General features: G+C 38.9%; 1 protein-coding gene across 1 annotated transcript in view; it reads left to right on the plus strand.

Annotated features, from left to right (window-relative positions):
- Positions 1 to 16,686, plus strand: part of LOC122555067 (cilia- and flagella-associated protein 47-like) — a 451,312-nt gene that overhangs the window by 272,969 nt on the left and 161,657 nt on the right. Inside the window, exons 47-48 of the mRNA XM_043700727.1 lie at positions 3,319 to 3,518; positions 12,361 to 12,504. Coding sequence (XP_043556662.1) covers positions 3,319 to 3,518; positions 12,361 to 12,504 — 344 coding nt within the window. The remainder of the gene's footprint in view (positions 1 to 3,318; positions 3,519 to 12,360; positions 12,505 to 16,686) is intronic.

Here is a 16,686-nt window from a genome sequence, read left to right on the forward strand (position 1 = left end):
ATTTGGAAGAATAACATAAGAAATCTTATGCTGTCTGAAAGGAAAGCCTTTTGAAACCAAAGAATATAAATGCAAAAAGTAAAGTTTTGGTTGTAATTGCCTGTTAATAGACATCTAAGTTTGCATAAATAATAATTTTGTCATGATCTGTTAATTACAATGTGCACAAAATTGGAAACATAGATAATCCTGATTGATCTTAAGATGATTTTTTTTAATCCAATGAATGGATTACTTTAGGTGTAAAATAATTAGCTCATATTTGAGAGCAATGAATGTTGGAAAAATAAGTAGTCTTGAAGAAGAAATGAACCCACTATTCCATACATAGTAATTATTATAATGCACACTGTTACATTTCTCTGATGTCATGCCTTCATTCTTAATACATTCTCGTTTGCAGTCTGAGATCCCATCAATTTTATTCACATAGTAATTCTAATTTCAAGTTTTCTGAATCTAAGGACCTTTTGCTTTATACTTCTCTTCAATCTGAAATTGAGATATTAGTTTTAGAGAACTTAATAATGTTTTAGTTTGCCTTGTCCCCGAATTGCTCCCTATTTCTTAATCGTTCTGGAATGCAAAAAACTAAGATCCCTCCCCACCCACTTTACCACAGAACTTCTGCCCCCAAAATGATGCTTTTCTGTATAACATACCTGTCTTCTTAAATCCCACTCTGCTAGTCTTCTTCGTCTTCACCTCCAACAGTAACTGGACTTCTTTGTCACTGAAATTGTGACACAGTTGTCTCTCCTGCCTTCCTTATTTTCCCTAGCAATCAGGCCAAACCTCCTTTAAAGTTCCTCACAGCTTTCACCCTGAAATTGCATATTTCTCTAGTTATCTCTCTTTCTTGATCCTGCCGTTTCTTGGCTCATCTTGACCATGTGACTCATTGCCTACTCCATGACCCTACTCCGACTAAACTGCTGGCCATCCAACTTCCTTTCATGGATCCCAGGTTAGCCAGTGTTCACAGTTGTCACTTTTCAGCTACTGTCCCTTTCTCTATCTTACATCAACACTCTACTCCAAAGAAACACCACCTCAAATGACCACTCAGCTCCACCCTCCCTTTGCTTACCAAAGTCCTTGATCAGATTGTTGCATCACAAATCTGTATTCATCTTTCTCAGAACACCATATGTGAATCATTCCAATCAGATTTGGCCTTTTTATCTTCTTTTACATATTAGGAGGACATTAGTTTTGGATCTTGGCTACAAACTCCATTCGGGCTGCTGAATCCATCCTTTCACTGAGCCTAAACCAATTTGTTTGCAACCTTGGTGCCATATTTGATTGAAGATGAACTTTGGATAACACATAGCCAAGCCTACCTATCTGTTTCTAGTAACAGCACCCAACTTCACCCCATCTCAGTTCACTTTCAGAGGGTGGCAGGCATCAAATCAATAGCATATGGAATATTTCACCATATGGAAATAAATAATTCAGGGTCAATTGAGCTTGTTTGGATCTCAAATAGTGTGGGCGGGTGGGCAGGAGTGGGATTCCTGTTTATCTTTAAAGTCTTTAAAATAGTAAGGAAGGGGATATGAGATGCCATTTGCCCATTGAGAGAGCAGGCTGCAGGTAGATCTGATTCTTGACCCTGAGAGCAGTCTGATGCTGGACTTCAGGGGTCGTAAATAGGAGAAGGCAAGGATACAGTGCAAAGGAACAAGAAAACTAAAGGATCTGTATCAGAATGCATGCTGTGTTCATAACAAAGTAAATGAATTAATAGTGCACATTGAACAAAGTAAATATGATCTTATAGCTATTAGGGAGACGTGGCTACATGATGACAGAGATTGGGTCCTGAACATGGAAGTATGTGATATTCAGGAAGAATAGGAAGCTCAGTAAAGGTGGGGAGGAGTAGAACTAGTAATCAATACTCAGAAATTACTTTTGAGTATTGGAGATTAAGTTGGGATAGAGATGAAGGATCGCAAGAGAAAGAAGTCACTGGTATGGGTGATCCCCAAACAAGAACCACAATGTAGGATGAAGTATACAAAATAAGTACTGAGTACTTGTGATAAAGCTGTACCAATAATCATGGGTAATGTTAATCTATATATAAACTGGTAAAATTCAGATTGGCATTGGCAACTTGAATTGAAGGTTTACAATTTATATCAATGTTACAATTTAGATCAATGACTTAGATCAAGAAGTGAAAGCATGAGAGCTACGTTTGCAGATGACACAAAGATGAGTAGGAAAGTTTATTTTGAAGAAGACACAAGGAGTTTGCAGAAGGATACAGAGAGGTTGAGTGAGAAGGTAAAATCTAGGAAATAGATTACAATGTGGGAAAATAAGAAGTTGTTCACTTTGGCAGAAAGAATGAAAAACCAAAGTATTACTCAATTGGAAAATGACTGCAGAAATCCAGTATTCTAGTGCATGAGTCACAAATGTTAGTATGCAGGTACGGCAAGTGATTAAGGAGGATAAAGGAATGCTATCTTTTATTGCAAGAAGAATTAAACATAAAAAGGAAGACTGTTATGTTTCAATTATACAGAGCATCGGTGAGATCACACCATGTGCAGTTTTGTTCTCGTTATTTAAGGAAAAATATAAATGCATGGAAAGAGGTTCAGAGGAGGTTTTCTAGATTGACGCTTGGCATGATTGTGTTATCTTATGAGATTGAACAGGCTGGGCTTGTTTCCACTGTAGTTTAAAAGAGCGAGGCCTCGCTTGATTGAACTGTGAAAGATGCTGATCTTGACAAGGTAGAAAGGATGATACCTCTTATAGATGAGCCAATAACTAGGGCCTCTGTTTTAAAATTAGGGGTTGCAGCTTTAAGACAGATAAAGAGAACCATTTTCTCTGAGAGGGTTGTGTGACTTTGGAACTTACTGCTTCAAAAGAGCAGGAGGTGGCATTAGGGGTCTTGCCCCTCCATATTGCCATCACCATCTCATCCTCCTACAACCCTCTTAAATCCCTGAGCTCTTCCAGCTCTGGCATCTTGCAAATCTGCAATTTTAATCACTCCACCATTGGTCCCATCAGCTGTCTCAACACCAAACTTCTCCCCTTTTTCTATCTGTTAAAACCTACCAGTCTTTTGCTATTCATTTCATGTTTCCATTTCTTCTCAAGCAGCTAATTTAACAAATTAACTGAATTTAATGGAATGCAGGAAGAAAACCTTTGAAAGTGTAAAATAAGATAATATTTGTGATAAAATATAAATTGTGAAAGTTACTGCAATTCTACTTTTTGAATTCTAAGTAGTCTTAGAAAATGGAAAATTAATAATGTCACTTCTTTTGGTAAATCTAGATAAGGAAGATTCAGCTATCCTGCCAATGAAATTTTTTGCAAAAGGACCAGGTCGATACCCTTGTCAGATTTTTCTCAGATCCCCATGTGACATTCGTTTATACAACATTGTCTGTGTGGTAAATCCTGAGGACAATTTGGAGACTGAATTGGAAGTCATAGTTTCCACCCACCAATCTGTCATCAAAAATATTCCACTGGTAAGTATTGTAAATGTAAGCTTCATTTAACAAAATTCAGCATCGTTCAAATGTTTTATTTCCTCTCTTTAGAAAATTTTATGTCAGTCTCCAACAGCAATTAAATTCAAACTTTCAATTTCTGTCACATCAGTTTGCTATTTTAGTTGATGATTACCTAATCAAGTAATAGTTTAAATTGAGCATAGTGGAAATTAGCAAACCATATTGGAAGACTCTCGTGTTTAACCAGACAAAAATTGCAATTACCATTAAATATTTTATGCAACAATGTCATTATATTGTAATTACTGGACTATATTTTTAAATTATTAGGCTTGTACATTTTAAGTGTGTATTTCCTGAACTGACATAGCACAACAATAATCTTTTCAGTTTTTGCAGTCCGTTTGTATGAGTCTGCTAAGTAATTCCAGTGTTCCAGTCCGTACTTACACAAAATAGTTTCTGGCATATTTCTACCAGATTCATTCATCATCTTTGAAGTCTAAGAACTCTTTTGTACAGGTTAAGAAATCCATTCACTGAATAGAAGAACCTGCTTTAGTAAGCAGGCTAAGAAAATGCTGAGACGTTTGAAAGCTGATTTTCTATTAATATACAGTTCTCCAAAACAATAGATACCACTGACTATTCAAAGGCAATACCTTAGCTAAATGCAGTACTTTTAACAGAAAACAATTGACACAATACAGAGAGATGCAGTCAAAGAGTATAATTACTTAGAACGCATACATACAGTGTTGCTGTTGTTTCCTACAGTGCTGAAATCAAGCATTTTCTTCATGTTAGGTATGATTTTGCTGACAATCAATAAGCTGTAAGCAAGAAGGAAAGTATACATAACAATCAAAACATTGGCACATGTGTGGATTGTGCCTAATATACTGGAGAACATTGCATGAAACAGACAAATAAGAATTCCTATTTATGGCATTCATAGACCAGGAAGAGCGATTACCAAAGTTAGTTAATTGGTTAATTATGCATTCTGTTGTAAGGTGTCTGAAACAGAAACATTAACAGGAATCAATAGCAATTAAACAAGATTAATAACTACTAAACAAAACTTGTTTCCAAAGAACTGAAATACAACATTATATCCATGTTACAGACCAATTTACGGTCAGATTTATGTGAGCTGCTTATTTTTATATCCAGTAGGAACTTACACCAAATTAGATCATTATGCTCAGGGTGTTTGAAGTTTGGTGTGCAACATTTGAGAAACCATGTTTACCTTGTTCCTGCCTTTCCTTTCCCGTCATGGCGAGATAATTTCTTGCATTGGTGTTTCTCTCAGCTTCCTCACTGTTATTGCTGGAGTCTCTCAAGGATTTAGCCTAAATATTTTTTGTTAGCACCCTACCCCTTGATGTTAGATTCCACAAGTACATTCAACACCTGCAATTCTAGGTCACGACTAGTTTTTTTTATCCTTTCCACTACTTCCGATTTGCCCTGTTACTTGTTTGACATCCAGCACTGAATTAGGAAAAGTTACTTCCACATAAATGTTGGTAAGATAAAAGCCATTACAGTCATCTGAGTTGCTGACTCAACCTTCATTCCCTAGACATAACTTGTCTCTTACTGTCTGTGAGAAAGTGAAGACTGCAGATGCTGGAGATCAGAGTCGAAAAGTGTCACTTACTGCCTGTGGCTGAGGCATTATGCAAACCCTCATAGTCCTAAAAGTCCTTGAGCTTCTGACCTCATAGTCACTGTATTGTCAAGAATTCCTGCTTCCACCTTTGTAAAATTGAATTTCCCTGACTCTGAACTCTTGTTACCTCTACACTTGACTATTCCAAGGCTCACCTAGCTGACTTATGACCTTGCATTCTCTATAAACTTGAATTAATCCAGCTGAATTCAACCTGCAGAAAATCCTTTACACCAATCAGTGTGGCAATGCCTTAGAGTTAAAATGCTTGCCCTTATGTATAAATACCCCAAATAGCCTCAAGCCATGCAAGGGCTGAAGAAGAAGAAGATCAAGCTGATGGTGAGGAAAAACAGAACAATGTTTCATTGAGCATAAGGATGATAAAGGCAGAGAGGGTGATGATGGTAATAATAAATGCAGGAACATCAGATAAATAGTGAATGGATGAGAATAGCACTGTTTCCCACCAAAGGACCAGGAGTAGGCTGTTCATGATTGTGGGACCTAGAGCTCTTGGGGATTCAACTGAAATATGAGAGGAGCATTCCACTTACGTGCAACAATTCTTCGCCTGCACAAAAACTAAAAAACAATTTACAGATTGTTCGACCCAAGGACAAATTGGATAGAACCTTGCAGTTCAGACCCTGGTGGCTGTGAACCAGCCTGCTGGTTGTTATAATGGTCAGCCCAGCCAGCCATGTAATGAGTGGGACACAGATTTTAAGTCCATTGGAATGGTGAGAAAAGGCACAGATTGACCTGTGGCTGCAGTCTCAAAATGCCTCAGCAAGCTGTCTTGGCACGAGCTTTATTGTGGGACCCACTTCAATGAAAGAAGAATCCGAGCAAAACAATAACCTTTTTGATGTACAGGAGAAGATAACCATCTCTTGTGATGCTGGTCTTCAATGTGTGTTTAGATTAAGGGAAAACATATTTAGACATTCAGGTAAAGTACAGAGTCAATTAAGAAGAATTTGTCTTCCATTTATTTGATTGTGTTAAAATAATAAGCTCTTATGCTCCAGTTTCACTTTGTTTATGATGGTCACACAGGAGAAAATACCCTTGCATGAGTAATTTTCAATCAGTTGTTTATTATTGGTATTGGGATCCAATGTGATGCCATGTTTGAGAATGAGTGTTGATTGAAGTGTAGTTTTTTGTTTGGAAATTGTTAGTAGGCCGTGGTAGCAAAATTGGAAGGTGCTAAACTGAAGTGAAAGCTTCAGTGATCAATTATGATTTATTGCCCTTTGCATGTGTCCTTTGAGTGGCAAGTAATCAAGCTGATCCATTCCAAAGAAGGTGTGGCCATCTCCAAGAAAAGAGTATAAGGCAACCCAGACTATTATAGAGGCTACTGGAGAAATGCTGCAGACATATCAAGGTAGTGCAGACACCCCTTTTAAGACTAGGAGAAAGTGAGGACTGCAGATGCTTTTTGAGACTGCAGTGGTACTCTTGCCCACTCTCATAGAAGCAATGTAGTTCTGCACTGCTGCTCTTTATACAGCTCTAACTGGAATCAAATTGTTTTGATAAGGATGTCTGCCAACAAAATAATAGAAGACAAATGGAATTTTTAAAAAAAAAAATGTTATGTTCAACATGCAGAAGCACCTACCTTAGACTCTAAAAATATGATCCAAAATGGATTAAGAAGCAAATTAAGAAGTGAAATAGGAGAAGAAAAATTGTAAGTCATACTGCAGGAAAGGAGAGAGGACTCATTGGATGAATATAGAAAATCACAAAGTGAGTTTCAAAGGCAATAAGAGGAGATATTGAGAAATTCAGAAAAATAACATCTGCAAAGGTAAAATATAACAAAAAGAAACTTAATGAGTTTTGATAAGATTTGTAGCTCAGGTTGAGGTTCTGGATGTAGGTTTGCTCGCTGAGCTGGAAGGTTCATTTCCAGACATTTCGTTACCTTGCTAGGAAACATCTTCAGTAGGTCTCAGGCAAAGCACTGTATGTAATTCCTGCTTTCTATTTACATGTTTGGGTTTCTTTGGGTTGATGTTGGCATTTCCTATGGTGATGTCATTTCCTGTTTTTTTTCTCAGGGGGTGGTAGATGAGATCTAACTAGATGTGTTTGTTGATAGAGTTTCTGTTGGAATACCATGCTTCTTGGAATTCTCGTGCGTGTCTCTGTTTGGCTTGTCCTAAGATGGATGTGTTGTCCCAACTGAAGGACTCTATCAACAAACACATCGAGTTAGACCCCATCGATCACCCCCTGAGAAAAAAATAGGAAATGACATCACCACAGGAAATGACAACATCAACCCAAATAAATCCAAACATATAAATAGAAAGCAGGAATCATGTACAGTGCTTTGCCTGAAGCCCACTGAAGATGTTACCTAGTAGGGTGACGAAACGTCTGGAAATAAACCTTCCAGCTCAGTGAGCAAACCTATATCCACAAGAAGAAATTCTCAGTAGTAGAATAGCAATGGAGTATGTAAGAAAATTAAAATGTGTAAAAGTGTTCAAAACTGAATACTGCATATACACACACATTCTGAATGATACTTCAAAGTGATCATGAGGGAATGAAAATTCCATAAAAGAGTATGAAAGAAAAATTTCAGAAATTTAATGCAGCTGAGATAGTATTTTTAAACATGCACAGAATCATATAGAAGGGGATATTCACCCTATTGTGTATAATAACTCTTTAAGTGAGCTATCCAATTAGTCCCAGTCACCTGTTCTTCCTCCATAGCTCTCCAAATTTTATCTTTTTTGGCAAATATTTTTAATGTGATAACCAATTAGTTTGACCTCTGTTCCATATAAAGTCATTAAATTAGTTGTCAGGAACAAACTTAAAGATTACTTGTGTGACAACAGCCTGGCTAGGTACAGGCAACATTGCTGCTGCCTGACCAGTCTCCGTGATCTCTTCCAGGAAGTGACTACACAATTGAAATGGCAAACCCTACAATGTTGAATACTGTAGCTACGAAAAGGTATTGAAAAGTTCCATGCAATATGAAATCTCAGGAGCAAAATACTTCAGATGGTAGAAATCTGAAATAAAAACAAAAAGTACTGAAAAGTCAGACATCACCTGTTGAGATAGAAGCAGAATTAATGCTTCAGATAAGTGAGCTGTCTGAGGTAAGGTCATTGGTCTAAAATGATAGCTCATTTTCTTCTCCATGATTGCTACCTGACCTGCTGAGCATTTCCAGCACTTTCTGTGTTCTATATTGACTGATAAGTGGCAAGCAACATTCACAATGTGCAAGTGCCAGTCTCTCACGTGAGTGAATCCAAATATTTCTCCTTGACTAATGTTGCAGTTGCAGGACATTGGTTAGACCACTTTTCTGAATGGTCCCCATCAATATTTCGTGAGTCATCATTGAAGAGAAACTGATCAAGACCAGCCATATAAGTACAGTGACTATGAGTGTAGATCATGGAATCTGTGCATTCTGCAGTGACTAACTCACTTCCTAACTCCCTAATCTACATGGTCGGGAGTGTGATAGAATACTTTCCACTTGCCTAGTTGTAGCTTCAACAACATTCAGTAAATTTGAAACCACCCAGGACAAAGCAGCCCTATCAATTGGCATCCTATCTATCACTAGCAACATTTATTTCTTTCACCACTGACACATAGTGGCAGTAGCGAGCACCTATTTACAAGATGTAGTGAAATAACATCAATGCTCCTTTGACAGTACCTTCCAAGAAAGCACATACGGTGCTGGGACCACTACTTTTCATAGGATATAAATGATTTGGATAAGGCATAGTTAGTACATTTGCAAATGACATCAAAATTGGAGGTATAGTGGATAGCAAAGGAGGGTACCTCAGATTACAACGGGATCTTGATCAGATAGGCCAGTGGGCTGAGGAGAGAAAGGTGGAGTTTAATTTAGATAAACATGAGGTGCTGCATTTTGGGAAACCAAATCTTTGCAGGACTTATACACTTAATGGTAATGTCTTGGGCAGTGTTGTTGAACAAAGAGACCTTGGAGTGTGGATTAATAGCTCCTTGAAAGTAGAGTCGCAGGTAGATAGGATAGTGAAGAAGGTGTTTTGTATGCTTTCCTTTACTGGTCAGAGTATTGAGTACAGGAGTTGGGAGGTCAGGTTGCAGTTGTACAGGACATTGGTTAGGCCACTTTTGGAACATTGCATGCAATTCTGGCCTTCCGCCTATCGGAAGGATGTTGTGAAACTTGAAAGGTTTCAGAAAAGATTTACAAGGATATTGCCAGGGTTGGAGGGTTTGAGCTATAGGGAGAGATTGAATAGGATTGGACTGTTTTCCCTGGAGTGTCTGAGGCTGAGGGATGAGCTTTTAGAGGTTCATAAAGTCATGAGGGGCATGGATAGGATGAATCGACAAAGTCTTTTCCCTGGGTTGGGGAGTCCAGAACTAGTGGGTGTAGGTTTAGGGTGTGGGGGAAAGATATAAAAGAGACCTAAAAGGCAACTTTTTCACAGAGGGTGGTACATGTATGGAATGAGCGGCCAGAGGAAGTGGTGGCGCTAGTACAATTACAACATTTAAAAGGCATCTGAATGGATGTATGAAGAGGAAGGGTTTGGAGGGATATGGGCTGAATGCTGGCAGGTGGGACTAGATTGGTTGGGATATCTGGTCGGCATGAACGAGTTGGACCGAAGGGTCTGTTTCCATGCTGTACATCTCTATGACTGTATGACATACAAGCAAACACCACAGCTGCAAATTGCCCCTTAAGTCACACAGCATCATGACATGGAAGCATATTGCTGTTTCCTCATCAATGCTGAGTCAAAGTTCTGGACTTCCCTTCCTAACAGCATGATAGGTGTCCCTGCACCACTTGGTTTCTAGCAGTTGAGAAAGCAGCTCACCACAACCCCCTCCAGGGTAATTAGGGATGAGCAATAAACACTAACCAATGTGGTCCAGATCCTAGGAAAGAACTAAATGAATGAAATATCAGGATGTGGCAAAATATTGAGTCCAATAATATTGGGCTCAGATTTCTCAGATGAGATGCTGTTCCTATTCCATTGCTGCAAGGTTTCTTTTGAAGCCAAGTCCAGTTTGTATCATCATGTGGACATAGGATCAGGGCCTGGAACAGAAATCGAAAACTGCTCCTGATCTATTCCTCAGCCCTTGACCTGAGCACAGTGGCTCCACTCCTGTCCCAGACTGCGTGGGACCTGAAAATTCAGGGTCTTGGTTATTGCAGCCTGATGTACCACTTGGTCTGAGACCTTGGCTAAGAGGGATAACTTTGGTAAAACACTCAACACGGTTTATGTCGACAATTCACCATCAAAGGCATCTTCAGTGCGATCCACTGAAAGACACCAGAAGGAGTACTGCAGAATGTGATGGCATCTTCATTAGATTTCTGTCCATATCTCTTGTGCCAGCTTGTAATGATCAGAACTGACTCAATGATAAGGATTAATTTGCCAATGATGAGTATTTTATTTCTGCATTTAAGTAGGCTAGAATGTGTAGTTATGCTCCATAAAAGTTAATATCAGAATTCTACGTCTATAATATTCTTGCAATTAAGTATGAAAATTCTGTGATCACATTAGATTTTCATGTTTCTGCTCTATACAGTGTCAAAATTTCATGTGAAATAATTTTGCTGATATTAAAAGAGAGAAATATTTAATGTAGACAACTAGATTAAGTAAAATCATTTTGAATGATTAAAATTAATTAGTCCAACTACATTACATGCTTTGGTTTTTAATAGAAATGATTTCTTTATTTATGCTGTGCAAATTCTTCAGTTGCTGGTCAAGGCTTTCTGCCCCTTCCCTCAAATTCTGTGACATGTGATATCTTTGCTGGACAGGATTTCCAGTTGTGCTGAAATGTAAACCTGACTCAACTGAGTTTTTGGCCCCGAGGTATTTAATAGTTATTTAATATTCTGAGGTAGGTTCACCAGACCTGAAATGTTAACTTTGATTTCTCTTCACAGATGCTGCCAAACCTGCTGAGATTTTCCAGCAACTTCTGTTTTTGTTTAGGGTGTAGGTTTGCTCGCTGAGCTGTAGGTTTGATATCCAGACATTTCATTACCTGGCTAGGTAACATCATCAGTGGCGACCTCCAAGTGAATGAAGCTGTTGTCTCCTGCTTTCTATTTATATCTTTCTCCTGGATGGGGTTTTTGGGGTTTGTGGTGATGTCATTTCCTGTTTGTGTTCTGAGGGGTTGATAAATGGCAAGGAGATCCATGTGTTTGTTTATGGCATTGTGGTTGGAGTGCCAGGCCTCTAGGAATTCTCTGGCATGTCTGTTCTGTTTTTGTGTTGTATTTAATGGCAAACTGCTCAAGTTGTTGTCAAACAGTTGTGCTGCCATGGCAACAAAGGTTTGCTGCAGAAGCCTCAGTGAGCCTGCCACAGTAAAGAAGATGTGGCTAGCACAGTGTCCATTCCTTAAAGACTCTTTATTGTAGGAGCTCTCTTTCAGCCAGTGAGTCTGTGCAAGGGCATGCTCCTTGTTCATTCATTCCTGTGAATACTAGATGCCAGGGCTGAAAGGAGACTTCTTTATTTCAACAGTGTAAATGGCAGGAAAGGTAATCATTTGGCTTTAATATTTCCCCCAATGAACTACTCAGTGAAAAGCAGCAGGGAGACTACAGCACATAGGTCCTCAAGTTGCTTTTCACGAATCCAGATTTGACTAAGGGCAGGTGGAGGGAAGGCGAATAACAAATAACATCATCCAGCATTTTGCAGAAATGTCTTACTTTGTAATTAGCTTTATTTCAATATTTGAAATTCTGAAGTCCGACCACTGAGTTAGCAAACTACATTTTATGCTTAACACTATGTTTTTCAATGCTATATAATATTTTGTTTATTGTAAAGGTACAGTTGTAAAGCATCTTACTTGCCATCAATTCAAAATAATAAATTTTCAGGGATAATCGTTTTGTTGTCAACAAAGGCACAATAGATGGCCTGTTATTAAAGAAATTATGTGAGTAGTGCATCTAGTTAGAAGAAGTCTTTGCACCTCCTGAACTGTGCAGCAAACACTCTCCACAGATGCTGCCAGATCTGCTGAGTTTTCCAGCAATTCCTATTTTGGTTTACAAATGGCAATTGAGGTGAATTATAATAGAGACATTCTGTATAATTTATTTTTTAGCATAATGACTCACAGGAAGACTGGAAACTTAAAGCTGTTCTGGAAGGGAAAGACTTCTTTGGCCCATCGATGATGTACATCCGGGCTTGTGAAACATCGATGTATCCATTAATGTTCAAGCCAAATTTTGAGTGTGTGACTATGGTAAGATACCTTTCTGCTTTTCAGTATTATATTGATGAATTCCTGATAGATTGTGTAAAACAAAATTATTGTTGACAAGTCATTGCTCATTAGAAATCTGGTGCCTCATATTTTTCTTCAATGTTCTGTGTTTGAATTAATAATCTCACGTGGAATCACTGTGGGGGCTACTGTAGGTGATGAGAAGTAACCTATTCAGCAAAATATTTTAACTTTCATTGATAGTGTTCAAGGTTTATATAACTGAAATAATGGTTTTGATTGACAACTGGGGAAGAAGTAACATTGGACACAGTTAATAATATAGATGAAGTTTAACAGAAAAACTTGACATATCTTCTAGTTATTTTACACTCATACAGCTGGAATCATATATTGGCAAGCAGATAAATTGATTTGATTCAAGAAGGAAAGTAAGAAAACAAAACCTGACTATTACAATATTCAGGCCTCTTTTTGTGATTTTTGGCACTACAGCTTTTGACAAAACAAAAAATGAGAAGACTGTGACACCACTCCAATAATTCTCCTAATTATTATAATGGTGATCAGTTTCATGTTATGGGAAAATCAGGCCGAGGTGATGGCATGTTACATGCCAGGAAGAGTGAATGAGATTTTACAGGTTCCATGGTCTGCCGTAATTTAAATCAAATTGCTGGCCTGGCACCACAGACTCCATTCCCACTGAGCAGTTCCCAAGCTGAAGGGCATTACCATATGCATTTCCAACTCTGATTGGAACTTGAAGCAGGAGTCATGAGGCATTGGTCAAAACAAGTTGTAAACCATCCTGGCCTTGGTGGGATGAGAAATGAAAGACTTTATTTTACTGATTTAACTCAAACAGTCTTTGTAAGTCTCCTGCTCAAGATGGATGGGAAGAAGCAGCTGTATTGGGGGAATGAGAGCAATACTGGGTAGCAGGAAACCTATTCCTGGGACAGGCTCGGAGATATGTAAATGAAGAGAGTAGGTGCAGGAGGCTTCATGGATGAAGGAAAGGGGAAGGGGTAGGTAGGAGCCAGGGAGCAAGGAAATGGAAATTTCCTTGTGAGACTGAGGAGCACCAAAACAGTAAGACCTCTTCCTGGTTTGCTTGGTGCGGAAGTCTCATCACATAAAGCTCGAATTCAGAAAAAGAACATGCTGGCCTTGGTAACATCAACAAAATCAAATCTATCTTATTTGAGTAAAGATCCTGCAAATTCTGGCAAGTCTTTTACTTACTCAGCAAATTAAAACAGGAATTGCAGAGGGACCTTTAGTGGTTAGGTCCCATTCGTGATCTTAACTATGCGTTACTCTCCCCTCCCACCCCCACTAGCTTATGTTGAGAACACAAGTCACCCCTCATAATGAAGACAAAACAACTCCAGAGGAAAGAGGTAGTTTTGAAGGATAAGGACCAAGGCAGAAGTAGAGGACTATACTTAAATCCTACAGGGTTATTGACACACTTCTGTTGGCATCATGGCACCACCAGACGCTGGGCACTCCTGGGTCTAGAGATTGGAACCAGGTGGACCTTATTGACTATGAGGTTCTTGATTGGAGTTGTTAACCTGGACCAATTAGGAAAGCCTTGGCTGACCAATATAACCAGGAGAGTCCTTTGATGAGAAGGGCACTGCTTGTCACTGGCCACTCGGGTGTTTCCTTTCTTCCTGGTGGTGGAAACTGAATAAAGATTCGTGCACCTTGTGTTTTTCACTGTGTCTCACACCTGCACACACACAACATGGTTGCTGGGGAAAAAATAAGCACTACCGCAGTTAGGCGGTAGTGTGGGGGTTTAAGGAAAAAAAAGGAGAAAAAAAAGAAAAGAAAAGAAAAAAAGAAAAAGAAAAAAAAGCAGGGGATTCACACAGCATTGCCCTTTGATAGAGAAGAAAAAAAATAAACAGGCGGCTTGATCACACAGCACTGACCTTTGATGAGAAGGGCACTGCTTGTCACTGGCCACTCGGGTGTTTCCTTTCTTCCTGTTAGTGGAAACTGAATAAAGATTCGTGCACCTTGTGTCTCTCACCGTGTCTCACACCTGCACACATACAACATGGGTGCTGGGGAAAAAGTAAGCACTACCGCAGTTAGGCGGTAGTGTGGGGGTAATTTTTTAAAAAAAGGACAAAAGCGAAAAGAGAAGAAAAAAAATAAACAACAGTGCCAGACACCCTGAAAAAAAAGAAAAAAAAAATTAAAAAATATATAACCAGGAGAGTCCTTTGATGAGAAGGGCACTGCTTGTCACTGGCCACTTAGATATTTCTCATCTTCCTGGTGGTAGAATGTCTATAAGGATTTTTGCACTCATTTCTTCACTGTGTCCTACACCTGCACACATATGACATGGATGCTGGGGGTGGAATAAACACTCCTGCTGTTTGGCAGTATTGTAGGTGTTTATAGGGAAAAAATATATATATAATAGGAGAATCACTTTTTCATTGGCTGCACCAGATGTATTTTCTGGTGGTGGAAGGGAGGACAGGAGAACAGAATATGATTTAAATGAAGAAAAACTTCAGAAAGCTGCAACACCAAGGGACTTGGGGCACTTGCACAGTAAACATAGAAGGCCAGCAAGCAGATGCAGCAAGTAATCAAAAAGGCTAATAATGCTGGCCTTTATTTCAAAAGGGGTTGGGGTATATGAGTAGGGAAGTCTTACTGCAACTGAACAAGGTGCTGGTGAGACCACATCTGGAGTACTGTGAGCAGTTTTGGTCTCCTTATTTAAGGAAAGCTATTATTTCATTGGAGTCAGTTCAGAGAAAGTTCATGAGGATGATCCCCAGTCTGGAGGGATTGCTTTATGAGTAAAGGTTAATCAGGTTGGGACTCTACTCACTGAAATTTAGATGAACGAGAGGTGATCTCATTGAAAGATATTGGATTCTTAAAGGGCATGACAGTATAAATGCTGACAGGATGTTTCCCCCCCATGACAGACTGTAGGACCAGAAGGCACAGACTCAGAATAAAGGAGCACCAATTTAAGACTGAGATGAGAAGGAACAAGAGCTGTGGGAGCAGAGTCCTTGTGTATGTTTAAGGCTAAGATAGGTAGATGCTCGATCAGTGGGGGATTCACAGGTTATGTGTAAAGGGCACGAAAGTGGATGTGAGGAATGTCAGATCAGCCATAACCCCTTGAAGGGTAGAACAGCCTGGATGGACTGAATAGCCTACTCCTGTTCCTATTTCTCTGGGTCTTATGGTTGTAAATCCATTTACAACCCCCTCCATCCCTCGCCCCGATTTATTCCAGTAGACATGCCGGTGAAGAATTTTCAGTTTAATAGATTCACGCTTAAGTGACCTAGTTCTAATTGTAGTTTTAACTGTAATGTTCATTATTTCACAGCATCATACTTAACTCTTAACTACCCTGCTGAAAATATCTTAGCAAGCTACTTGAGTTGTAAGGAAGGCAGGTCACCACTGCATTCTCAAGGGCAATTCAGGATGGGCCATAAATCTTGGATTAGCCAGTAAACTCCTCATCCTACCAATTAAATAATAAAAGATTATGTCCTTTGTTTCTGGATTCTGCACAAGAAAAAAAGCATCTGAATCATTGATACAATGGTGCTACAATACAGATTAAAATTTGTTGTTTCTGCTTCAATGGCAATGTCAGTACAATATGTATGAGTTCTTACACATCCTTAGATTCCAAAGTAATTCACAGTCAATTAGTTACTTTTAATTTGTAGTCACTGATGCTTGATAAGCAAACTTGGCAGAAAGTTTTGCATTGAAAAATGTGTTCCTGGAAAAGCGCAGCAGATCAGGCAGCATCCAAAGAGCAGCAGAATCGACATTTCCGGCATAAGCCCTTCTTCAGGAATCAGAGGTTTTGCATTGTCCACAGCAATGAGAATGGCATTCTGTTTCAGATAATGAACGCAGGATGTTTATTGAACAGAAAAACTATGTTCAAGATTGAACCTGAGATCATAATGATATGCATAGATCAGCTTGTTTCTGTCTAGACCCCTGGATCTGATAAGTTAAACATAGTGTTTGGGACTGTCTGATTATTGATCTACAGTATACGCTTGAGTCTAAAAAGTTACAATGTTAAAGCAAAGTATATTAACTCTGTCAAACACTATCCATTTTGTATTACCAAGCGGCATTCATTAAATATTCCCAAATTGCTCTAATACCTAA

Source organism: Chiloscyllium plagiosum, chromosome 12, assembly GCF_004010195.1.
Source record: "Chiloscyllium plagiosum isolate BGI_BamShark_2017 chromosome 12, ASM401019v2, whole genome shotgun sequence".
Taxonomy (NCBI): Eukaryota; Metazoa; Chordata; class Chondrichthyes; order Orectolobiformes; family Hemiscylliidae; genus Chiloscyllium; species Chiloscyllium plagiosum.